At 38.0% G+C, this 26,160-nt stretch overlaps 2 protein-coding genes and 1 long non-coding RNA gene across 8 annotated transcripts; all 3 read right to left on the minus strand.

Annotated features, from left to right (window-relative positions):
- Window positions 1–42: 42 nt before the first annotated feature.
- On the minus strand, window positions 43–4,471 carry LOC142520828 (uncharacterized). 6 transcript variants are annotated; one of them, XR_012814003.1, is made up of 7 exons: window positions 4,302–4,471; window positions 4,159–4,225; window positions 3,957–4,021; window positions 2,286–3,028; window positions 1,976–2,201; window positions 791–1,863; window positions 43–733 (listed from the first exon to the last, which is right to left on the minus strand). XR_012814003.1 is itself a non-coding variant. In XM_075623982.1 (4 exons), exons 3-4 carry the CDS (start codon window positions 1,151–1,153, stop codon window positions 170–172), a joined length of 927 nt encoding a protein of 308 aa, XP_075480097.1. In that variant the 5' UTR covers window positions 1,154–1,155; window positions 3,957–4,225; window positions 4,302–4,471; the 3' UTR covers window positions 43–169. The 6 variants fall into 6 exon arrangements, 1 of the variants encoding a protein (XP_075480097.1); XR_012814002.1 differs by having other exon boundaries at window positions 2,286–2,823; window positions 2,966–3,028; window positions 3,957–4,225; XR_012814001.1 differs by having other exon boundaries at window positions 3,957–4,225.
- A 74-nt stretch (window positions 4,472–4,545) lies between these two features.
- Window positions 4,546–5,691, minus strand: LOC142520829 (uncharacterized). Its single transcript, XR_012814004.1, has 3 exons — window positions 5,569–5,691; window positions 4,684–4,752; window positions 4,546–4,613 (listed from the first exon to the last, which is right to left on the minus strand). It is a non-coding gene; the product is annotated as an uncharacterized LOC142520829 (long non-coding RNA).
- A 387-nt stretch (window positions 5,692–6,078) lies between these two features.
- On the minus strand, window positions 6,079–8,873 carry LOC142521053 (uncharacterized). The gene is made up of 4 exons (XM_075624233.1): window positions 8,643–8,873; window positions 7,336–7,594; window positions 6,932–7,120; window positions 6,079–6,669 (listed from the first exon to the last, which is right to left on the minus strand). Exons 1-4 carry the CDS (start codon window positions 8,741–8,743, stop codon window positions 6,274–6,276), a joined length of 945 nt encoding a protein of 314 aa, XP_075480348.1. The 5' UTR covers window positions 8,744–8,873; the 3' UTR covers window positions 6,079–6,273.
- Between the last annotated feature and the right edge of the window lie 17,287 nt (window positions 8,874–26,160).

A 26,160-nucleotide genomic window follows, 5' to 3' on the forward strand; every position in this document is an offset into this window, starting at 1 on the left:
CCAAATTAAAACCATCGCATATTAAAAAAAATAAAACCAAAATACGGAACGTAGTATGACAAATCTATGATAAAACCCAGAGTCAAAACAAAATAAATCATTGTTTTCTCAAAACATAATTGGTCTGAAATAGAAGATTAATACGTGGTCTAAGAAATAGATATCAAACTCACTCTTTTTTTAAGAGCTGCTTGACCAAGGAGTTTCGAGCCTCGTCGGGTAAACTGAAGAAAAATGCCAATTTCTTTGGATTCTCCACTAACTTGTCAGCTACAAAAATCTTCTCATCTATTGTCAACCCTGGAATTGTACCCATAGCACCAAACGCATCTTTAGTAGCAACAGGGTCATATCCAATTTTTTTTGAGAGGTCTTCTATGCTAATCTTTGTCATGTCACTGAAATTGTTCATGGCATCGACAATACGATCTTCTATTTCAGCACTTCGTTTGCGTTTTTTGCCTATCGATTTCTTGCCTGTTGTTGCAACAGAAAATGTTGGGACTGAGACAGAAATCGAATCAGCATTATCCTCAAACCCATCAAACCACTTTTCCAACCCCACGTCCACTCCAACACCATCAGTGTTCCCCAAGTTCAAGGCATCTTCCTGTACGGCATCAACAAAGCTCTCAGATTGTTCTCCAGTTGCACGATCACGTCCAAAAATCTCACACCAATCATTATAAAATGGCCAAGACCTGTACCGCATTCCATGGACACTGCTATCAATCTGTGCGGACAAATGTATGAAAACTAAGTCATAATATAGCACAAAGAAACTTATGACCTTCTCAAGGGGTTCCCATGCTTCATTTGTAGCGTCAATCATTTTTCCAGTTTCATTCCAACCTATTTCACTCTTGCTTAGCAATGTCATCAATGTACCATGAGACTTTTTCCACACATGAATTTTTGAATTGATATGGGGATTGGCTCGCAAATCTGTATTCGGGAAGGTTTTCTTCATGGCATCTTCTAAAAAACTCAAATAACCAATTCGAAATCCATTCTCGCTCTTCCAACCGTGACTTATAGCTGCCTTCAATGCTTGAAGAAGAATTTCTTCCTCTCTTGTTGTCCACACCCGTCTAGTCTTCTCTACTTTTTTCCCCTTGTCATGTCCTTTGCTGCTATTTGTTCTAAACTCCATCCCTACCATAAAACAAAAAAATGGTCAGTATCTAAGTACAATGTTTTAATTGTAACATAAAAATAATAAAACCGAGTAAGAAAATGACAAATCACAAATAATAGAAAAATCAACACATTCTGGAATAAAACAAGAAAATCGAAGATCCATATTGAAAGTAAAAAAAACACATGTTCGAGGAATACAATTTATGGCATCAACGTAGCTAAATCAAAACATCTACATGTTCAAGAATGTAGGCTTAATAACATATCAATACGGAAACATGTATCATGAACGAGAATACATCGACATTGCTAAATTTTCTCGCCACATATCCCAAGCCGGAGAGGACTCAATATTGTCAATGAAAGCATCTTCAGTATCATTAGTGGTACCAACACATGCATCCTCAGCTTCTAGGAGAGGATCATCTGGCATTTCCGATCGAATGAAATTATGTATTAGAATGCATGCCATGATAATTCGGTTTTGAACTTTCAATGGGTAAAACGATGGACTTCGCAAGATGGTCCATCTCCTTTTCAATAATCCAAATGCTCTTTCTATTACATTCCGCGCAGAGCAGTGCTTTGCATTGAAGAATTCTTTGTAATTTTGTGGACCAATGGAACCATTTCCCCATGCATCTCTGTGGTATCGCACTTTTCTATATGGCGTCAGAAAACCTTCTACATTGCCATATCCGTTGTCGCATAGGTAGTATTGACCTGCCATTTTTGTTATGACATGAAAAAATGATGTTAAGTAAAGCAAAATACAAGAATTATATTCAATGTACTATTTGAATTGTAACAAGTGAGTAAAAAATGTACATCTGACCTCTTGGTACTTTAAACCCATTTTGTCGATGAATTGCATCTCGAAGTACCCTAGCATCTGCGGCCGATCCTTCCCAACCAGTTAATGCATAAATGAATCTCATTTCCCGATCACAAACTCCCAAGATATTTACTGATGTGGTTCTTTTTCTTGTTCTGTATTTGGGCTTTTGTTGATTAGACACATGCACACTTATATATGTTCCATCCAAGGCTCCAAGACAGCCCTGCATACAGTAATTATCGGTTATTTTCAAAAGTATGTTTGCTATCATATATTCACAATTATGTTCAAAACATAATAAACATACCTTAAACCATTTCCACGTTTCGTTAGTACAATTTTCATCAACAGGGACAGGCTTCACGAGAAGTATTGGGTACAACTTTAAGACTGATTTCAGAACTTCGTGAAAATGAGTGCTGACAGTGTGGCCACTACGTATATAGTCATGACTTGTGATTCTATTTTTTTTATGATGGGCTAGTATGGACAAGAACATAGGCACCTTCTCCTCAACCCTGACATACCTAGATTTTAAAAGCCCTCCAACTTGTGTGAGCAAGTAACATAGTCGTGCAAATGCATTACGATTCATCCTCAAGTTGACAATACATTGTGTATCTCCTAATTCAGTAATCCTATGCAAGTGATTTATTTGGGAATGAATTCTTCCTTTAATATTGTATGAGACGTCTTCTGAATGAAGCCTAGGTTTCCGACGTAGTACGTACTTTGTATATACTCGTATTAAAACAGTAAAAAACACAAATGCACGCATAAGTATTTGGTGTAACACTAGCATCACTTGGATGTCCCGATCTTGATTGTCCATGATATAATAACTTCTGCCACATTATAATAAAAATTTACATCATGTTAAGTGGATTAATTATGCAACAATAATCACCACATTAGCATAATGAATAAAATCTAAAACCATATGTAGATAAATAAAATGTATTAATCACAAAATATGTTTTTTCTGACCTTAGCGTCAAGCTTACAAAGTCTTTCAGGTTTCAGTATTCCAAATATCCGCAGCAAATCTGTCTGTTAAAGGCGGTAATTTTTACAAGAAATCAATACATATAACAACCCATCTTCCATCAATAAAGAAGGGTTCTTAAAATGTGGAGCGTGGGAACTTGTCGACTGAAGGGACCATGAGCAAGCTCAAAAACTCAGCAAAAGCATTAAAAAAGCAAGAAGTACTATTACAACTGGTCATGAAAGTGGCAATAATCTTAAAAGAAAATTGAAAATAAACAAAAGCAAAGCTATGCAGCAACCAATTAGAGTGGTAAAGAAGCGGTTACCTTTCAAAAATATATATATTATCGAAAGGGTAATGAAAGCAAGAAGGAAGAAACTCAACACAGCTAGAAATATAAACCATAAAAACTAGGAATCTAAATTGATGGATGCATGAATTAACATTGGCTTATCCAACACTGCTATGGATGAGAATCTTCAGGTTTTCAATTTTATTTCTTCAAATATGTTGAACACGCAACAAAACGGTGGTTAGAAAATCAATGTACAGTTTCAAAAAATTGACAAATTGTGGTCAAATTTATAAAATAAATACGAATGTTAGGGAAAGAATAAATCAATCAGAAGTATAATTCTAATTCTTTTTCTTGAGGATTTAAGTATGACATTTTTACAAACATTTTGTTTGCGAATAGTACCCTTCAATCTTCTAGACGAACGCGAAGGAAACTTACTACCAGCAAAAAAAAAAGCAAAACAATTTAAACCGAGAAATAACAGCAAATAAGGGAAGTTGAAATCGAGCGTGTTAATGGGACGATTCAGTTTCTGAAAACCGTTGCATGCTAGTATAGCTCATATGAGAAAATCAACTACAACCCAGAGCAATACACTTCAAAAAACATCCACACTTCCACAAAATCCAAATAAATTCTTCAATCCAAACGAAATTAAATTAAAATATTGAAAAACACCAAAGTTTTACCTGTTAATATCCTTTAACCTCCACAAGAAGCGGCTTCAAAAGCCTCAATTCCTGTGGAATCCAAACTTCTCTCGCCGCCGCAGAGAGAAATAAATTTGTAGAATGTAAAATGAAAATTTAGGTTTGTTGCCGATCGAAAAGTTTGGGGGCTAATAATGTCATTTCATATTATTTATTCTTTTATCATGCAAATATCACTAACCTTTGGTGGGATGTCTTCTCCATGATGAACCAGCATTATCACGGGCCCATTTAATTTTTGTGGGCTTCTAAAAAATGAACCAAACATAGGTTGAAGAGTGATAAATTATTAATCGCTTAGTTATCAAGTGCACCAAACTATACCTTACTGTTTTCAAGTTCCGAGTACAAAGGATAGCTACCCAAAAGCACGCAGGCTCATCATCATATTTGCCTTGTTCTTGTACTAGCATAGTATACACAAAGGTCTCGAAATTAATAATCTTTTTCAAGTGCTACAAAGAATGGGGACCTTCAGCTTGAGCATGGTTACTGATTTCCAGTAATGGGTGCGTCTCGACCTTTATTGAAGTCATCCCACCCTCTAGTCCACGGCTGCCCGGGTGCCGCCCTAGTTTCACGAGCAACATGGTTGTTGAGATTGTTTATTACCTTCTCCCTCAAGGCCACGAAAACCTAAAGAAATAATACAATTAGAAAGGGAGAGCGAAATAAGAAAATGTGAATTCTATGTTTAATGTCTTACAGGATTTAAGTTTACTATCTCTGGGGGTTTCTCCTGATCTGTCAACCATTTCCAAAGATCTGGATTTTCCTGCAGTTACAGGGACATTCGATCGTTTAAACACGAGATATTAACCAATGTAAACAGAAAATAACTTAATAATCCTAAACATTCGACAATTAAGGTACATTTGGAATTCATAGCAAAAGGCAATAAACCATTTGCTCGGCAACATGGGATGTATATTCGAAGTTTCAGACTAAGACCAAGACTAAGAGCATGCATTCAGACAGCAAGAACCCAACAAACAATTCAAATATTGTCAGCATCTGCAAAATCAAATGATAGAAGTCATCTCCTATGTCCTAGAGGGCACGTATCATTTATCAAAATCGCACACCCAATCTCTTTCACCAACCAATACCACTGGATTCATCATCCTTGGAGGCAAATTTTTTGCAGTGAGCATATCAAAATTCACACTTACATTAAAGTTCATACTTCACTGGCTTCAATTACAGTTCTATAACCAAAAAATTGCATGGAAACAAGAAGACATAAGACAGCCAATTCAAGCTTATATAATTGTCTCATGATTATAATTTTTACGTTAGGACCGCAAGTAAAAAGTTACTGTGCAAACATATTTAACAATCCCGCAAAAATCAAATTTACCATGTCAAGGAAAAGAACAAGGTTCTTAATTCCTCCACCCATTTTCCCAAAATCGGATCAAGCTCCAGAAACCCCCTTTGCTTACTCCTATACAACAAGCTACAATTTTTTTCCACGGAAAATAAATCAGCAACATCAGAATTACGAGCAAAGAGCAAAATAGAACAAATTTTCATGAAAAAGGAAAAACAATTCTACAAAATTGAATCCTCGAATTTACTTATCCCGAACCTGTTGAACAAGCGCCTTTTGCTTTCTTCACTGGAGAGATCGATATCGATGGATTTGGCTGTGCCATTGGAAGAGTAGAAACGCGAAAAGGAACCCAATACAGGATATATCACTTTGTAAACTAATTTTTTTAATAACTTCACGATATTTTTATTTTTCAAAATAATTTTATATAATTAATAAAAATAAAGGTAAAAAATAAAAAAAAATGTTGTGTATCAAATTCTGGTTAAATAAAAACCTAACTTTAAATTTTTGAATTACTTTATCACAGAACTTTGTTTGAAGATCTTTTAATTTATTATCTTTTTTCCTTTACAAATTAATCTTTGAACATCTAATTAAAATGATTATCTAATAAGTTAAAAAAAAAATTACCTTTCAAATATCTAACAAAATTAATATTATGATCAAGAAAAGGTTAAACATTTCAAAAATATTGAACAAACAAATTTTAAATTTTCTCTTATATGTGTTTTTTCAAAAAGGATAAATCACTTGAACATGGTATGTTACATTGGCTGCCCAAATGGCTTTCAATCAATTTAGAATCTTTGAATTTTACATTAGGGGTAGTATCCTAATGGTAACATGAATTCAACCTAAAATGAAGTATTAAACCAGTAGCATTAATTCATCCATCGTCCGTTTATTGTTTATCATGTGAGAATGCAGCTTGACTGTGGGATTTGTCAGCCATTGCTTCTAGAAATTTATCTCACGCCTTTCGGCGAAAAATTTGCCAGTTACGAATTGGTCTGGAAGCAAGGCTAGCCACACAGCAGTATCAGCACCTTCCTCAGGGCTAACATTACCTTCCCAGCCCGTCATTGCGGTCCTCACCCAACCCGGACAATAGCTGTTGATGTATATTTTCTGGCCTTCTGGCCGATCTGAGAATACCCTGGCCATCAGTCTTGTATAAGCATTGATAGCTAACTTTGACAAAGAATAGTCTGTCAGAACTTGAGGCCATCCACCATCTCTCCAACTATCATCTTTTACTTGTTCTAAGAACTTCATGGTTGTCTGGTCGATCGATTCCTCGGATAGTGAGTCATCGCTTTGTAGTAGTTCTCTCAAATCAAGATTCCCGATTCTCTGCACAGTACAGTAAAATCTAATCATTTTGGTGAAATCTCATTCAGTAAAACTCCGCGGGTCAGCGGGTGTGGTGTTCATGAATATTGTGAATCTTCGACTTCAAATCCTCAAGGAGACAAAAGTAAATGATGAAACAAGGACAAGTTTTTGTTTGAATAATTCCAAACAAACAATGCTTCTTACTTGGTAAAAACGAAGTAGAAGACAAGAATAATATGGGACTGACACACGGAAAAACAACAATGAGAGCGCTACTTACATTTCGCCTCCCATTCAATCTTCCTAATCTGGAACTCACATTAACAATACGAGCCCCTGAATCTGAAGGTCTCATCAGAGGAATTGTTGCCTTAATCATGTTTTTGGTCCCAAGGTAGTTGGTATCAATAACATTTTTAGCGAACTCCGCAAAACTGTCTGGGTTCGAATTTATTCCTGCATTGTTCACCTAGAATATGTGTTTAGTCCATGAAAAATTCCACGACGTAGCACACAAAATGGTAGAAATCTAATGTCATTATAGCATTTGAATTTGAAAATCAAACAACAGATCATAGGTTTTCCCCCCAATTTAGTAGCAAAATGTACATCACAAAAGAAACTAAATTATTAATTCCAACCGAAAAATTCACAAGTATCAGTGAAAGGGAGAGGCTACTCTACCAGTATATCAATACCACCATACTTTTCTTTAATCCAATCAGTAAATGCTCCGATTGATGATAAATCCACTATGTCCAGTTGATGGAACACCACATTCAGACCTCTTTCTTGTAAAACCTTTGCTGCCTCTTCCCTGACACCCGCATCCCTTGATGTGAGAATAACTGTCAATCCATGAGAAGCAAGTTGATGTGCAATCTCAAATCCTATTCCCCTATTTGCACCGGTCACCACTGCAATTGTGTCAGAGGTCCACCACCTGAAGTCGTATTCATAAGTAATGATATCTCTCTCTAATATCCATTCTAAGAAAGACATTCAATTTACTCTTTGACGCACACTTCAGATTTCATGTAAGAAACGGAGAAGCTGCATTTTTTGTTCGACAAATCATGTGCTTAAATACAACTATGCCACATGCATTCTGATACTACAAGTTAAGACACACTACAGACTGTTGGCTGTCCCAATATAGAGAAAGCATTATTCCACACAGACGGTATGATACCACAAAAGCCATGTGAACAGCCTCGTATTATACTATTATTCTAGTGGCATCAAAACGGTATTAAAGGGCAATACAAAGGTGGTGTTTGGTAAGATTATCCCAAAAATCTAATAATCTCGTAAACTTTGTAAGAAATTTTTGGAGACTATAAGGTAGTATACCTTATTAAAAACGAGCTCTTAATTTGAGCGGATAAACTAAGCTAAAACAAGATGTAAAATGGTCACACTGTCGGGTCTTGAACTTTACATGTAAGACAAGAAACTCATATGTCCGAAAAAAGGTCGCTAATACATCTTAAAAGCTCGCGAATTACAATGATTTTATAAAGGTGTGTTAAAGAATCTTATGATCTTAGCTAAACGCCACATTCAGAATACTTCGATCACTCAAACATTTACCCTGACGTGTAGGTGCACAAGTAATTAATTGATAAACATTACAGAAGTTCCTTTAGAAATGCATTTGGCGCTACCGTTTTCCGTTTTTCGCATTATTTTAGGACTACCACATAAATTGATCAGAATGGCACAATCTGCCTTGTTTTGAACAACACAACGAGATGGATTCAAGGGACACTGCACCATTTTCAGAGGGCACAACAAGGTTAATTCCGCTCTGTACTAAGAGTCGGGGTTCGACGCAATACAACTCCATCGAAGCACTATAGAGCTCCACCCACCACTCAAACTCAACAATAGACAACTCAAACAAATTTCATCCAGAAATTATAAATAAAAAAACCCATAAAGTAACAAGATTTTTCTAACACTGAGTCGGTTGTCACTGTGTGGTTTACCTTTGGTGATCCGAATAAGGAACTGTTCGTAGGAGAGAGATCTCTTGGCGGCGTTTCTCTCTTCTCTCTTTAGCCCTCTCCTTTTTCTCCTGTTTACCCATTATCTCCAGTTGGCAAAAATGGATTCTTCAGCTGTGACTTTCCTCTTCGTTCGGTGCTGTGAAGCAGCCAACGCCCGACAGAATCGAAAGACCACGATTACTGCTGTGTGCACATCATTTGATCTCAAGTTCTTGGTTTAATTATAATGTTTTACAAATAAAATAAGGTATGTAATAAAAAAAATTAAAAAAAAAGTTAAAAACTTATAATAAAGTGGGTCTAAGTCCCAAGACACCAACAATAATCTTTATGCGACAAATGAGGTGTTATCGTTGGAGTACTATTTTCTCGTTTTTTAGGAGAAGTGGAAATTTAAAAAATTTATTTTGATGTTTAAAACGTTTTTTGAACGTCGTATGATTTAAATCGTATGATTTAAACAATTGATAGAGTGTTTTAAAATAACTTATATTGACGTTTATAATGGTGGTTCCAATTATTCCGAATTCCAAGCAGATATATCACTTATTGTAAATCTTTGCAAACAGATTTTTCTCATTCTTCAATCGTCTAATTAGGTCCACGATCATAAACTATATTTCTCATATAGATCGTACTAGAAATCTAAACGAAATTTGCGTCGAGACGAAATTTTCTTCGAGAATTGATCACATGAATTTCAGAAATATGGAAGGATAGTGGCAGATGGGCGACGACGATGTGGTGGAAGGTGATCGGACGAATCCCTTAGAGAAGGTGGTCGACTTTTGTGAGGGGAGAGAAAAAAATTGTGGACAAAAACTCGTGTGTAAAATTTATGTATATATTCAACTATTTTTTGAATGAAATTCAATTATTGATTACACATATATAAGTTTCTTTTTTATCTAATCAAACTCTCCTTTTATCAGATCCTGCTTTTCATTATTAAAAAACTTTCATTTATTTATTTTTCACTCTTGAGAATATCAGACATAATTAAATTATTATCGACTTTTGATAATATTATATATATATATATAGACACACATATTATTTATTTATTTATTAAATTAAATAACTATTTATTTACTCAATTAATTAATCTATTAAGACTCTTTTAGAATGTTTAATATTAATTTTTATTTAATAGTCACTATTACTAATTTATTATTTACTTAATATATTTTAAATTTATTAATAATAATTGTGAACCATTATAACTCATATTGAAGTGTTTAATTCTCTTTCCTAATTGTTTATCTATTTCATCTCTAAATTCTATAAACTTTTTAAAAGTTTCAGACTTGTATATAATTAAATATGCATAATCATATATAGAGAAGTCATTAGTAAAGATAATGAAATAAGATTGCTCGTATCTCGTGCAAATATTTAGCGGGTCACGCACATCTGTATGAATCAAATACAATAGATCATGTATACGCTCCATTTTCCCTAAAAATTGAGCTTTGGTCATCTTTTCTTTCAAACATTACTAACATGTTTCAAGAGATTTTATGTCTGACATGTCATCTTTCATTAACTTGTGCATTTTTCTTTGGAAAATTTTCATAGCCTAGCATGCCACAAGTATGCCTTATTTAGAGTATCTTGTTTTCTTTTTTTTGTTGTTGTTGAAATCGTATTCGCTTGAACATCGTTAATTGTAATATTTTTATTTTCAAGCTACAGAGATTGTTTTATAATTCACTTGTTCCAATTAAACATTCATTCTTGTAAATATTTCAAACATTTTTAGCAAATAAACAAGAAAATTCATCTTTATCAAGAAAACAATCATTCTTTTTGCTCCTCCTCCATAGGCCACTCTACCACTCTTTTGTTTAACATAATCTGTGAGATGTTCTTTCGAATCTGTCATGTGGCGTGAGCTTCCCCTATCAAAGTAACAGTGACTTGCAATATTATTCTGTTAATGATGCATAAGTAACATGACAGTGAATTTTTACTTTTGGTATCCAAATTTTCTTCATTGCAGGTCATTGGTTTGAGGAGCTGCGATAGGTGTTGTGTATCACTCTGGGCAATATCCGATTTACCTCTTCATACATGTGGTATTTCCTAAACTTGAAACAGTAGGGCTTGATATGACCAAGTTTGAAACAATAGCGACACACAAAATGACATTTCTTCGCTTCGGCTTTTGAGCAGCATCTTGCCCTTTTGATGGAGATATCTTAGTTGTAAGGGTACCTGACGGTGATTTCGATGTAACCATGCTTTCTTTCACAAATACAATTGGTTTTGATTATTTCCAACTTCAAGCACATTGTTTTTGAAGTTTAATCTAGTCTTACTATCTTTTCCCATCATCGGTGGAATCAATCTTGGATGTACTTGAGTTGAACTTGAAGTGTTTCAGTGGCCTTTTTAAGATCATCTTGGATTTTACACAATTCCAAATTTTTCTTGTTTAAGATCACTTCGAGTTTGACAACAACATACTTTAGCTCAATATTCTCTTTTGATTGAGTTGTGTTCAATTTGTTTCTTTTGATTCAGTCAACATACAACTTTTGATACAGCTTTTGTACACTTTCTAGAGTGATTTTTTCATCATCAGATTCCAAATTTTTCTGAGCACCTAAATTTCCAGAAGTTATAGAATTAAAGCACAATGATTGTGGAGAGGTGTTCCGGCCAGGTGTTTCAACACCGGAGGCAACTCTTAGCGGATTAACTTGTATTTGGTGTTTTTTTCCCCAAAAGTGCTGTCAATGAAGTGTGATTTTCTTCTTCATTTGATTATTCCTACTCATCGGATTCATAATCACTTAAGAAGATGTTTAGTCATTTATTTTTGCGAAAACAATTGTATTGTATGGAATCAGAGTTTTTGGAATTAAATCGGTTCTTACCTTCATTCCTTTGCCAAAATTTTCCTCGGTTATGAGACTTCTGAATTTTTTCAGGAGTAGTTAGACTAGGAAACTTAAATTACTGTCTTGTCTTCTTTTTTGTCTCTTATTCTTTTCAAATAAATTCCAAACTTCTTCGTGATATAAGAGATATACTCTTCACATAGATCCGACTCATTGAATTCTTGTGACAGATGAAGAAGTTCATTGTATAAATCATTAGATACTTGGAAAACAATTGTCTTACCTTTGTCATTCTTCTGCACAACCATATTCATCTCGAAAGTACGAAAGTGAAGTTATCAAGTCTTCCATGCGATTTGAGTTGCATATTTTGCTTCATCAATTATACAAATCCTGATATTAAATCGTTCTAGCAGAGATCTAAGTACCTTGTTAACTAGATGTTCATTTGAGATTGGATCGTGAAGGCTAAATGCTTCGTTGGTAATATCTTTGAGGCGGCGATCATAGTAAATGATTTTTTTCAGTCTCTTCCATTCTCATATTTTTAAATTTAGATGTTAACACTGTCAACTTTGTCCTTCCCATACTTTTAGACCCTTCATAATGTTTTTTTTAAGGATTTCTCATGCATCCTTAGCATATACACAGTTGGTAATCAAAATGAATACGTTTATATCGACTGAGGTGAAAATTACATTTAAAGCCTTTGAATTGTGGTTCGAGACTGGTACTTCATCAGCTGTCCATTCATTTTCTGGCTTTGTCAGATTGTTACCATCTTCATCTATTCTTTTCGGTGGAGTCCAGCTGCTGACAACTCGTTGTCATGCTTTCTCATTTATGGATATATTCTGATCTTGACCTTCCACAGAATGTAGTTGGATCCATCCAAGACAGGTGGTTGTAGAAGTCAAGTGGAGGCTCTGATACAACTTGTGAAGGGAGTTTCTGTTTAACATGAACAAAATAAAACAATTCGTGTGTATCAGATATCAATGTTGTCCCAAATATTGTAACACTTGAAAACTCGCTGATGAATAATATATCACACAAATAAATAAATTAAAGAATAACAAATCAGATATAATTATGTACAACTACAAATACTTACGCGATGTCTAAAGGAAAAATAATCACTAGAAAAATAACTTGAGTTTACAAAACCAATACTAGTGATGATATGAAAAATTATTTTCCTAAAGTTGTTAAGGAATCAAACTGCATTCTAAAACAACAATAAAATAACCAAAGAATGCAAAAATCATGTGTCAAAAACTATATAAACAAAACGAAATCTTCAATCAACACTTGTGGTTTGTCTTCAGATATCTCCAACAACTACGATAACACAACTATAAATAACATTATTCTTCAAACGACGGTTCTCTGAGAATTAATCCTTATCTCTGAGAATATTTATCTCTATCTCTTCGCTCTTTTACCTCTCGTTTATGCGTAGCATATGATCTTTATATTTATAGGCTTGTTTTTCCCTAGACTTGTATCCTTAATTAGATGCCTACAAATCATGGTAAAATAGAGTTTATAATGAAATAAACACTTTTAAATATATCAAATTAAATCTAGAGTCGATATCTATAAAAGTATAGAAAGACAAAACACTTAATCAATTATTTAATAAAATATTATCAATAAGGAAAAAAATAATTTTAAAGAATAAATTACATCTTAAAAAACCCAAAAATTATTTTTTTAACACACACTAGAGTTCTTGTAGAACCCGTAACTTAGACTACGTATAACATGCATAATTCTAGTATTTTAAATTAAATTGACTTCATTGCATGAATATTTAAATGCTTTTCTTTGAAGTTAATTATTTTAGCCAGCAATTTAATTTTATTCTTTCAGTTATTTCAGTGAGGCCGGACTGGAGTTGGAGTTTAGAGATACAATTTAAGATTTAGAAAATATTTTCAGGACTTAATTTAGCTAGCAAGTAAGTTGATTTAAGTTAAAAAGGAGGTCGAGGATTTATTTTAATTACTTGAGGTGAGTAGGAAATAAATTCATTTGAGTTCAATTAATTAAGGGATTTATTCACTAAATTATTCAGGGGATTAGTGAGGCTTTTAAGGGTTATAAATTTACTAGCTAGAAAACATTTCCCCTCCATTTATTAGTGAGATTTTCGGCCACCCTATGTCTAGACAACTCCTTTGCCAACTCATTACCTTTAATCCTTTCTTTATATTTAATTAAGTAGGATAATTCTTCAATCTTTTTTTTTAGCACCATTTAATTAACCAATTAGTATTATCCTAGTCTAGTTATCATGAAGGATAATCGGCCACCCCATCCAATCCCTCCAACAATTCATTTGATAGCAAACAACATTTCAAAATTCAAATAATGGTAGACTTGGTCACCCCTTTGTATCCCTTTATTATGGGATCTCCCCTCACTCCCACAACCACTTAATCCCCTCCTCCATCACCGAAAACAGCAGCCATTTCAGATTAAAAAAAATCGTGACCCTCATAGCCTAGAACAAGAGAGAAAAGAAAAGGAAAGAAAACCACTCCACCTCCTCCGCGCCGAGTCGTCGTATTCTTTCGTTTTTCATTCAAACGAAAACCAAGGCATGTCTAGATTCTTTCAAACCTCAATCAAGTCCTATTATCATTATTTTTACATTACATGATCATCATTTCCATGCAAAAACCGAAACACACCAAGAATTTTTCAGAAAAATATAACATGCAGATTTTCGGTTTCCATGACAAGCTTCACGGGTTCTCTTGTTTTGACGTTTCAGGTGGATGGATCGACTCCAGGCTCACTAGGCTACATCTAGACACATACTAGGTGTGTCAAGACCATGATGGTCCATTCAAACGAGCCCCATGCATGAAAGAAACCGAAATTGACGGCAGCTTCTCATTCATAGCCATTTGTGTTTTTCGAAAATTCTGTTTTGAGGTCAAGGGAAAGGATCTGATCTTGGCTGCCCTAAGGGCCTATAGCCATGGTTAGATCACTTTCCTAGCATGTCTAAGACGTGACTAAGTTGCCCTTTTGGTGGCTTGGTCCATGGTGCGCCGGTTTTTAAATCAAATGCAAGAACAGCCCCTCCCCTCTCGGCCCCTTCGGTTTTTGACAGCATGTGTGTGTTCGAGTTTTGTGTATGGGTGTGGATCTTGGTTGGCCTATGGCCCTTAGCCATGGTTCATACCCTACCACTGGATGTCTAGATCGTGTCATGGTCAATCAAATGACCACCGGAGCGATCCGTGACAGCAAAAAAAAAAAAAGAACAAGAGCCCGACGTGCAAAATTTGTTCTCGGGTAGGAACTTTCGGTTGGTTACTGGAATGAGGCGAATCTTGGCTGGCCTAGGGCCCTTAGCCATGGTTCAAATCATTTCTTGGGATGTTTTTGAGAGGCTATGGTCGGTGGTTCAAGCCCCAATGGCCAAAAGTCTCGCAAACGACGCGATGCAAGCGAAGTTGCTGCTGCTGGAATTTGACAGCAACTTGCTGTGACGGTTCGGAGGCTCGTTTGAGTTCTTGGTTGGCTTTTAACCTATGGCCTTGGACTGGACAGTGCCTCATCTAGTTAGGAAGGTCGTGTTTTTGACCGTTTGTGATTCGGATCATTTTTGAGGTCGTACGAGAATTTACGGTGCGATGTGCCAAATTGACTCTCGAAAGAGCGTTTCTTGTTTTGGCCTCCATTTCACCTAGATTTCGACCCTCATCATTTTAGGAGCATTAGTTCATAATTTTAAGCGTATTTTAATCATGACTATACGTCGGTTCAGTGTCGGTTCGGGTTGGTTCGGAGTCATGATTAAATACGAAGTCGTTAAGCGTAATTGTCGCATTTTCAAACTTAATTGCATAGTTTGGTCAAGTATAAGCTATTGCATATTTTTCATGGCATATTTAGGTTGCAGCGAGCCTGGGAGCGATCCAATCCAGTTGGTAAAATATACAGGATATTTTCATTATGCCATTTAATTATATTACGTGCATGAAAATAGAAAATACTTATTTTTTATATTTATGCGATATTGCTTGTGGTCAATTCACTATTATGGGAGCATTATTATATACGGTCGTCAGTGACCGATCAGTTCAGTTTGGTACCACCCGGTCGCCAGTGACCGGTCAGCTCAGTTCAGTTTGATACTCCCCGGTAGTCAGTTACCGATCAGTTCAGTTCAGTGCAGAGGCCACAGACGTAGACCATAATCTCAACAGAAAATTTTTATCAGTTATTTCAGTACAGGGCTCCAAGTTGCAAACATTCTATTTACTATGACTTTCAGTTCAGTTATGCACGTATTATAATTGCTCAGTACAAGTTATTTTAAGTATGCCTTATGACATGATATTTTATCCATGCAAAATTACATTTTCTCGTTACCTACGATTTTGGCATGCTGAGTCTTTAGGCTCACTAGACTTGATTGTTGTAGGTACTGATGAGGCCAGGGCGGGGACCAGTGAGCCAGCTTGGGTCGGCAGTAGTGGCACCCGAGGACCTCAGTTTCAGCACATGTCATTTTATGCTCAAACATTTTTACCAGTTGTTGGACATTCTTTGAATTGTTATTTTTGGCAAACTTTATTTTCTTCCGCTGCTATATTTTTTTTAACATTGAACTTGATTCATCAGTTGATTTTATGGATGAGGCACTCCATTTATTTTAAAATAAAAATTTTTAATTTTCCGCAAATTTTCAAAGTAAGAATTTTCGGGCCTTTACTGTTGGTATCAGAGCGGTGGTTCTGTATAGGGTTACACTACTACCGACAGGGCCAGAGGCTGTTTATGAGAGGTTTATGAAGATGCGCCCGAAGGAGTTTTCTGGGACGTCTGACCCCATGATTGCCGAGGGATGGATCAAATCCCTCGAGGTTATCTTCGAGTTCATGGAGCTGGGAGACGCAGACAGAGTCCGTTGTGCCACCTATCTGTTCAGTGGAGATGCCCGCTTATGGTGGGAAGGAGCTTCAGTAGCCCTGACCTTGGCTACACTGTCTTGGACACGCTTCACGGAGGTTTTCTACTCCAAATATTTTGCTGAGGAAGTGCGCACCAGGTTGACCACTGAGTTCATGAGCCTGAGACAGGGAGATATGACGGTTACGGAGTTCATCCGTAAGTTCGAGAGGGGCTGTCATTTTGTGCCCCTGATCGCAAATGATGCCAAAGCCAAGTTGATGCATTTCCTGGTGGGTCTACGGCCGATCTTGCGCCGGGATGTTAGGGTGTTTGACCCTGCTACTTATGAGATTGATGTCTCCAAAGCCCTAGCCGCAGAGCAGGATCTGCGGGATATCGAGAGGGATCGCCAGGGCAAGCGCCCAGTCCAGGTACCACACCGCCCTCCTCCTCATCATCATCAGCAGCAGAACAAGAGGCCTTTTCACGGACCGCCTAGAAACAGAGGCCAGCAGCAGCAGCGGGGACGCCCAGCCCCGAGGACTTACGAGCACCCAGTTTGTCCCAGGTGCTCACGCCGCCATCCTGGAGCATGTATGTCTGGCTCAGGAAAGTGTTTTAAATGTGGCACTCCAGACCACATGTTGTTGCAGTGCCCTCAGAGGAATCTGCCTACCCAAGGCAGAGTTTTTGCTCTCCATGCCGCGGAAACCAACCCGGAGACTATGTTGTTGACAGGTACCTTTAAACTTTAAGTTATTATTTGAATTTCCGTGTTTTGGGAATAAGGATTAAGATTGAACTTAGAACTGTGATAGGATTGCATGCTTTACTCAGTAATATTTTGGAGATTTAAGTTAGAAGAACTTTGACCATTGCATGTCTATAAGTTTAGTTCTTGTAGCTACTGGATTCAACTTAGAGTTCCGCTCTTTCAGGGAGAATTTTTATATCTGGTTCCGCTACCAAGGCCTTGATAGATTGAGGGGCCACTCACTCGTTTATTTCGGAGGTCTTTGCAAACTTTCTCAAGATCCAGACCATTGGGCTAGATACAGCCTTTTCAGTAGTGTTGCCGTCAGGCGAGGAGATGGCAGCTACCAATGTTATACGAGATATAGACCTTGAGCTGCACGGTAATCTTGTTTATGCGGATCTGATTGTGCTACCGATGCCGGAATTTGACATTATCCTAGGGATGGACTGGCTATTGAGGAACATAGTGTTGATAGACTTTCAGCGGAGATCCGTTCTTGTCCGACCGCCTGGAATGGAGCAGTTCTTATTTGAGCCGGACATGTACTTTCCTTTACCGCGCATTATTCCTTATGTTCAGGCCAGGAAGCTCATGCATAGAGGGTGTCGGGAATTTCTAGCGACCTTTTTATCTGTCCCCGAGGAACCCAGCCAGTCAGCCTCAGATGTTCCGATTGTCAGAGATTTCTTAGACGTTTTTCCCGAAGACGTCTCTGGTATGCCACCCGAGAGAGAGGTGGAGTTTTCCATTGAGCTTATGCCAGGTACGGCTCCGATATCCAAAGCGTCGTACCGACTAGCACCGAAAGAGATGGCAGAGCTTAAGAAGCAGATACAGGAACTTCTGGACAAGGAGTTCATTCGCCCTAGCTTCTCACCATGGGGCGCGCCAGTCTTGTTTGTTAAGAAGAAGGATGACTCTATGAGGCTTTGTATTGACTATCGGGAGTTGAACAGGGTTACAGTGAAGAATAAATACCCACTTCCGAGGATTGAGGATCTGTTTGACCAGTTGCAGGGAGCTTCGATTTTCTCCAAGATAGATCTGCGTTCCGGTTATCACCAGTTGAGGGTGAGAGATGCTGATGTCTTGAAGACAGCTTTCAGGACTCGTTATGGTCACTACGAGTTCCTAGTGATGCCGTTCGGTCTGACGAATGCGCCAGCGATCTTCATGGATCTCATGAATCACGTATTTCAGCTGTATCTTGACCAGTTTGTGATAGTGTTCATAGATGACATTCTCGTCTACTTTAAGAGCCGGGAGGAGCACAGCAGACATCAAACCACAGTGTTGCAGACATTGCAGAAGCACAAGTTATTCGCAAAGTTCAGTAAGTACGAATTCTGGTTAGAGAAGGTGGCGTTCTTAGGCCACATCGTTTCTAGCAGTGGTATTGAGGTAGACCCAGCAAAAGTTGCAGCAGTCAGAGATTGGGTTGTGCCTCAGAATGCTTCAGAGATCCGCAGTTTTCTTGGCTTAGCAGGATATTATCGGAAGTTCATTAAGGGATTCTCTTCCATTGCCGTTCCACTCACAGCACTGACCAAGAAAAATGTGAAATTTGTTTGGAGCGAGGAGTGTCAGAAGAGCTTCGATACTTTGAAGCAGGCTCTTATCTCAGCACCAGTTTTGGCCATGCCATCAGGGCCCGACGAGTTTGTCCTTTATACGGATGCTTCGAAGCTCGGTTTAGGTGCAGTTCTGATGCAGCATGGGAGAGTGATAGCGTATGCTTCTCGACAGCTGAAATTCCACGAGAAGAACTACCCTACCCATGATCTAGAATTGGCGGCCGTAGTTTTTGCCTTGAAGATTTGGAGGCACTATCTGTATGGAGAGAAATGCCATATCTTTACCGACCACAAGAGCCTCAAGTATTTCTTTACGCAGAAGGAGCTGAACATGCGTCAGAGGCGTTGGTTGGAGCTTGTGAAAGACTACGATTGTGACATTAGCTACCACCCGGGTAAAGCTAATGTAGTTGCGGATGCATTGAGCAGAAAAGTCGCAGTGATGGCTCATTTGACGATTCAGAAACCTCTTCAGTTTGAGATACAGAGGTTTGATCTCGAGACTTATCCTCGAGGTAGAGTTCCTCGTCTATCTACCTTGACCATTCAGTCTTCCCTTATAGACCGTATTCGCAGTGGTCAGTCAGCAGATGAGCAATTGGCACAGTGGAAGAAGAGAGATGAAGCCAAGGGCAGTGTCTTGTATACAGTCAGCGACGGTATTGTGAGATACCGAGACAGGATATGGGTTCCTAGCAGTGATTCTATCCGAGCAGACATCTTATCAGAGGCCCATATGTCCCCGTACTCCATTCACCCTGGGAGTACGAAGATGTACAAAGATCTGCAGCTATTGTATTGGTGGCCTGGTATGAAGAAGGACATCAGACGATTTGTGTCCGAGTGTCTGACCTGTCAGTTAGTGAAGGCCGAGCATCAGAGACCAGCAGGTTTGCTCAAGCCTCTTCCTATTCATGAGTGGAAGTGGGAGAACATTACCATGGATTTTGTGACCGGATTGCCGAGGTCAGCCAGAGGATCGAATGCTATCTGGGTGATTGTAGATCGTCTTACCAAATCAGCGCACTTCTTGCCTATTAAGACGACTTTCACCATGGTACAGTATGCGGAGTTGTATATCCGAGAGATAGTCCGACTTCATGGTGTCCCAGTTTCTATCGTATCTGACAGAGATCCCAGATTTACTTCCTCGTTTTGGAATAGTTTGCATTCGACTATGGGTACGAAGTTGCTGTTTAGCACAGCTTTCCACCCGCAGACAGATGGGCAGTCAGAGCGAGTTATTCAGATCTTAGAGGATCTTCCCCGTGCTTGCGTCATTGATTTCTCCGGGAGTTGGGAGTCGAACTTACCATTGATTCAGTTCACCTATGACAACAGCTTCCAGTCTTCTATTGGTATGGCTCCGTATGAAGCACTGTATGGCCGCAAGTGCAGATCTCCTGTTCATTGGGATGAAGTAGGAGAGAGAGAGTAGAGTTGGGTCCAGAGATTGTTCAGCAGGCGGCAGATGTAGTAGTCAAGATCCGTGATAGGATGAGGACTGCTCAGAGTCGACAGAAGAGTTATACCGATCAGCGGAGGAGAGATTTAGAGTTTGCAGTGGGCGATCATGTATTTGTGAAAGTGGCACCTATGAAGGGTGTCATGAGATTTGGGAAGAAAGGGAAGCTCAGTCCGAGATTCATTGGACCGTTTGAGATCCTCGACAGAGTTGGGACGCTAGCTTATTGTGTGGCTCTTCCGCCGAATTTGGCCGGAGTACACAATGTGTTCCACGTCTCCATGCTGAGGAAATATATGGCAAATCCTTCGCATGTGCTGAATTTCGAGCCGTTGCAGCTTACTCCGAACTTGTCTTATGAGGAGAGACCGGTGCAGATCCTAGACAGACAGGAGAAGAAGCTTCGGAAAAAGCTGGTTAAGCGAGTCAAAGTCAAATGGCTCAACCATTCTGAGGAGGAAGCTACGTGGGAGTCTGAGTCGGAGATGAGAGATCGATACCCCGAGTTATTCGGTGAGTTCTAATTTCGAGGACGAAATTTCTTTTAAGGGGGGGAGGATTGTAGAACCCGTAACTTAGACTACGTATAAGTCATGCATAATTATACTATTTTAAATTAAATTGACTTCATTGCATGAATATTTAAATGCTTTTCTTTGAAGTTAATTTTTTTAGTCAGCAGTTTAATTTTATTCTTTCAGTTATTTCAGTGAGGCCGGACTGGAGTTGGAGTTTAGAGATACAATTTAAGATTTAGAAAATATTTTCAGGACTTAATTTAGCTAGCAAGTAAGTTGATTTAAGTTAAAAAGGAGGTCGATGATTTATTTTAATTACTTGAGGTGAGTAGGAAATAAATTCATTTGAGTTCAATTAATTAAGGGATTTATTCACTAAATTATTCAGGAGATTAGTGAGGCTTTTAAGGGTTATAAATTTACTAGCTAGAAAACATTTCCCCTCCATTTATTAGTGAGATTTTCGGCCACCCTATGTCTAGACAACTCCTTTGCCAACTCATTACCTTTAATCCTTTCTTTATATTTAATTAAGTAGGATAATTCTTCAATCTTTTTTTTAGCACCATTTAATTAACCAATTAGTATTATCCTAGTCTTGTTATCATGAAGGATAATCGGCCACCCCATCCAATCCCTCCAACAATTCATTTGATAGCAAACAACATTTCAAAATTCAAATAATGGTAGACTTGGTCACCCCTTTGTATCCCTTTATTATGGGATTTCCCCTCACTCCCACTGTGGGGACCGGACGCTAATCAAGTTCTTAATCATCATTGGGACTAATTAATCAATTATAAAACAGGGTCTAAAATTTTTTTCTTTTTAAAATGCGGAACGTAGTGAAATCAACTAATATACAACTCAGTATAAAATAAAGTACATGTCCTGTACGATCTACGAATCAGTAAAACTAAGGTTCAACATCTAAATATCAAGTGTCAAAACCCTATATACATCCAAGTCCGAAGTCTCCACTCTATCACGATCTCTCCTCATCTCCTGGACCCTGATCCTGTCCCACCTGTTATCATGTACACATATAGACAAGACAACAGCCGGATAATTCCGGTGAGAATAAATGCCAGTATAAATCAACGAAACATGCAATCATATAAACAAATATAAAGCATGTAATCAGGTAACAGATATATGTATCAAAATCTGAAACATAAACAATCGTAGACTGTCAAACATATACGTGACTCCACATTTCAGACTAGACTCCATCCTAGTCTAGGGATTCCGGTTTCCAAATGTGGTATTCCTATATCGAATTCCGTAATAGAAGGAACTCTGTTCCTATTACTCGATATAACCAAATATGGTGTTCCTATATCGAATTCCGTAATAGAAGAATTCCAATCCTATTACTCGATATAACCAACATCCGGTGTCCTGACCTATCCGTCATGGACTGTAGCTCTATCGTTAATATCCCATCTTGAGACATCGAGCAATGTGCCCGTGGCGATCCCGCCACTGTCAGGCACTTCCGTCCCAAGATGTCTACACTATCCTGTAACATCGTGCAATGTGCCCGTGGCGATCCCACCACTATCAGGCACTTCTGTCACAAGATTTTCCGTCTGATACCTGCTATCTATAAATCAAGAGAACAAGTATATCAATCAAATCAATGCAATATCACTGCAATAAAGTAAAGTATGTGCTTTAGGGAAACTCAAGTCTAAACCGACTCAAGTCGATCTCCCAATACCACATTGAATTATACCTTCCGTTTGTAGTCTCGGTCTGAAGCAATATCAGTTCTAAACTCAAGACTGTCTCTGTAAATCTGAAACGATATATTGAGAATCATAATATCAATGTTCTATTCTCAATTCAACACTGAATCTGATTAATCTGGATTCAATTCAAATCACGGTATAACGGAACAATTTCAGTATCACCGTCACTATCATATCAACAGACCTCAATTACAAATCATAACTCATATCCGATATAGTCTGTAACTCATTCATAATCTAAATCTGTCCGATTTCAAATCAATATAATCAGAAAGTCATAACAATTCCATAATCAGTCTGTTTCTCAATCTGACTTCGATTCTATGATGTCTAACATGTCAAGAACATCATATATGAATCATATTCAATTCTGACAATGACAAAATTTCAAAGCATGTCAAAACATAGCAAAACTTACGTCAAGCTGTAGCCTACGTTGATAGGATTGCAGTACTGAAGTCAGATTACAATTCGGACGGACAGATTGAAGTATAAAGGCGTAAGGATTTTTCACTCTTTCACAGAAACCTTTTCTCGATTCCTTCTGCTGGTTTTTGAAGAATATAGCAAGATATACGTATATATATATCAAGTTGCTCGGTTAATGATACGTGTCTATTTTTCATGAATTTCGGTCGGCGCTCGGGCGGTGCTAAACTACCGCTCGGGCGCGGCATTCTCTGTCCATGCGCTTGTTTATTATGCACTGGCGCTCGGGCGGTCACAAAATACCGCTCGGGCGCCGCATCCTCTGCCCAAAACATGCTCCTGTTGAACATTGGCGCTCGGGCGGTTATTTTCTACCGCTCGGGCGCCAATAGTTCTGTCTAAAAATTGCACCCTTCATATGCTTTGGCCAATCTGATCTCGTAATATCCCGTCTATAATTATATCAATTCATAATCAATAATCTCATATTAACCGAATCAAAATCTCGGGCATTACACCCACAACCACTTAATCCCCTCCTCCATCATCGAAAACAGTAGCCATTTCAGATTAAAAAAAATCGTGACCCTCATAGCCTAGAACAAGAGAGAAAAGAAAAGGAAAGAAAATCACTCCACCTCCTCCGCGCCGAGTCGTCGTATTCTTTCGTTTTTCATTCAAACGAAAACCAAGGCATGTCTAGATTCTTTCAAACCTCAATCAAGTCCTATTATCATTATTTTTACATTACATGATCATCATTTCCATGCAAAAACCGAAACACACCAAGAATTTTTCAGAAAAATATAACATGCAGATTTTCGGTTTCCATGACAAGCTTCACGGGTTCTCTTGTTTTGACGTTTCAGGTGGATGGCTCGACTCCAGGCTCACTAGGCTACATCTAGACACATACTAGGGTGTGTCAAGACCATGATGGTCCATTCAAACGAGCCCCATGCATGAAAGAAACCGAAATTGACAGCAGCTTCTCATTCATAGCCATTTGTGTTTTTCGAAAATTCTGTTTTGAGGTCAAGGGAAAGGATCTGATCTTGGCTGCCCTAAGGGCCTATAGCCATGGTTAGATCACTTTCCTAGCATGTATAAGACGTGAATAAGTTGCCATTTTGGTGGCTTGGTCCATGGTGCGCCGGTTTTTAAATCAAATGCAAGAACAGCCCCTCCCCTCTCGGCCCCTTCGGTTTTTGACAGCATGTGTGTGTTCGAGTTTTGTGTATGGGTGTGGATCTTGGTTGGCATATGGCCCTTAGCCACGGTTCATACCCTACCACTGGATGTCTAGATCGTGTCATGGTCAATCAAATGACCACCGGAGCGATCCGTGACAGCAAAAAAAAAAAAAGAACAAGAGCCTGACGTGCAGAATTTGTTCTCGGGTAGGAACTTTCGGTTGGTTACTGGAATGAGGCGAATCTTGGCTGGCCTAGGGCCCTTAGCCATGGTTCAAATCATTCCTTGGGATGTTTTTGAGAGGCTATGGTCGGTGGTTCAAGCCCCAATGGCCAAAAGTCTCGCATACGACGCGATGCAAACGAAGTTGCTGCTGCTGGAATTTGACAGCAACTTGCTGTGACGGTTCGGAGGCTCGTTTGAGTTCTTGGTTGGATTTTAGCCTATGGTCTTGGACTGGACAGTGCCTCATCGAGTTAGGAAGGTCGTGTTTTTGACCGTTTGTGATTCGGATCATTTTTGAGATCGTACGAGAATTTACGGTGCGATGTGCCAAATTGACTCTCGAAAGAGCGTTTCTTGTTTTGGCCTCCATTTCACCTAGATTTCGACCTTCATCATTTTAGGAGCATTAGTTCATAATTTTAAGCGTATTTTAATCATGACTATACGTCGGCTCAGTGTCGGTTCGGGTTGGTTCGGAGTCATGATTAAATACGAAGTCGTTAAGCGTAATTGTCGCATTTTCAAACTTAATTGCATAGTTTGGTCAAGTATAAGCTATTGCATATTTTTCATGGCATATTTAGGTTGCAGCGAGCCTGGGAGCGATCCAATCCAGTTGCTAAAATATACAGGATATTTTCATTATGCCATTTAATTATATTACGTGCATGAAAATAGAAAATACTAATTTTTGAGATTTATGCGATATTGCTTGTGGTCAATTCACTGTTATGGGAGCATTATTATATACGGTCGCCAGTGACCGATCAGTTCAGTTTGGTACCACCCGTTCGCCAGTGACCGGTCAGCTCAGTTCAGTTTGATACTCCCCGGTAGCCAGTTACCGATCAGTTCAGTTCAGTGCAGAGGCCACATGCGTAGACCATAATCTCAACAGAAAATTTTTATCAGTTATTTCAGTATAGGGCTCCAAGGAGCAAACATTCTATTTACTATGACTTTCAGTTCAGTTATGCACGTATTATAATTGCTCAGTACAAGTTATTTTAAGTATGCCTTATGACATGATATTTTATCCATGCAAAATTACATTTTCTCGTTACCTACGATTTTGGCATGCTGAGTCTTTAGGGCTCACTAGACTTGATTGTTGTAGGTACTGATGAGGCCAGGGCCGAGAGCGGGGACCAGTGAGCCAGCTTGGGTCGGCAGTAGTGGCACCCGAGGACCTCAGTTTCAGCACATGTCATTTTATGCTCAAACATTTTTACCAGTTGTTGGACATTCTTTGAATTGTTATTTTTGGCAAACTTTATTTTCTTCCGCTGCTATATTTATTTTTAACATTGAACTTGATTCATCAGTTGATTTTATGAATGAGGCACTCCATTTATTTTAAAATAAAAATTTTTAATTTTCCGCAAATTTTCAAAGTAAGAATTTTCGTGCCTTTACAGTTCTACTAATTATGATTATTAAGATGTTCGAGTTGGAGGTAGAACAAGATGCTCGAGTTGGATGTAGAATAGAAATTGATTAATAATAATTTATTTAGTTTAAATGATTAAATTTGAAACAAAATGATAAATTATGTTTTAACCTTTTACCAATTAATAAATATAAATAAAAGAAAATGATTAATAATATTTTAATTTTATACTAGTGATTTAATTGATGTGAAATAAATAATTAATGATTCAATTTATATAATATAAATAACAAATATGTAAATTTGATATAAAACACGAGATATTATCAAAGTAACCAAACACTACCTAATAATATCAGAAACAAATTTTATATATGATACTAAACACCTCGGCGTGAAAAAAAGACATACAAAGGATGAGAAGAAAA

Source organism: Primulina tabacum, chromosome 12 (genome assembly GCF_025594145.1).
Source record: "Primulina tabacum isolate GXHZ01 chromosome 12, ASM2559414v2, whole genome shotgun sequence".
NCBI lineage: Eukaryota > Viridiplantae > Streptophyta > Magnoliopsida > Lamiales > Gesneriaceae > Primulina > Primulina tabacum.

Coding starts and splice junctions, on each gene's coding strand:
- LOC142521053 (XM_075624233.1), bottom strand. CDS start 8,743: ATGGGTAAACAGGAGAAAAAGGAGAGGGCTAAAGAGAGAAGAGAGAAA. Junction 7,121..7,335: donor ATGGTGGTATTGATATACTG/GTAGAGTAGCCT, acceptor CACATATTCTAG/GTGAACAATGCAGGAATAAA. Junction 6,670..6,931: donor GATTGAATGGGAGGCGAAAT/GTAAGTAGCGCT, acceptor TGTACTGTGCAG/AGAATCGGGAATCTTGATTT.
- LOC142520828 (XM_075623982.1), bottom strand. CDS start 1,153: ATGGAGTTTAGAACAAATAGCAGCAAAGGACATGACAAGGGGAAAAAA. Junction 734..790: donor CATGGGAACCCCTTGAGAAG/GTCATAAGTTTC, acceptor TTGTCCGCACAG/ATTGATAGCAGTGTCCATGG.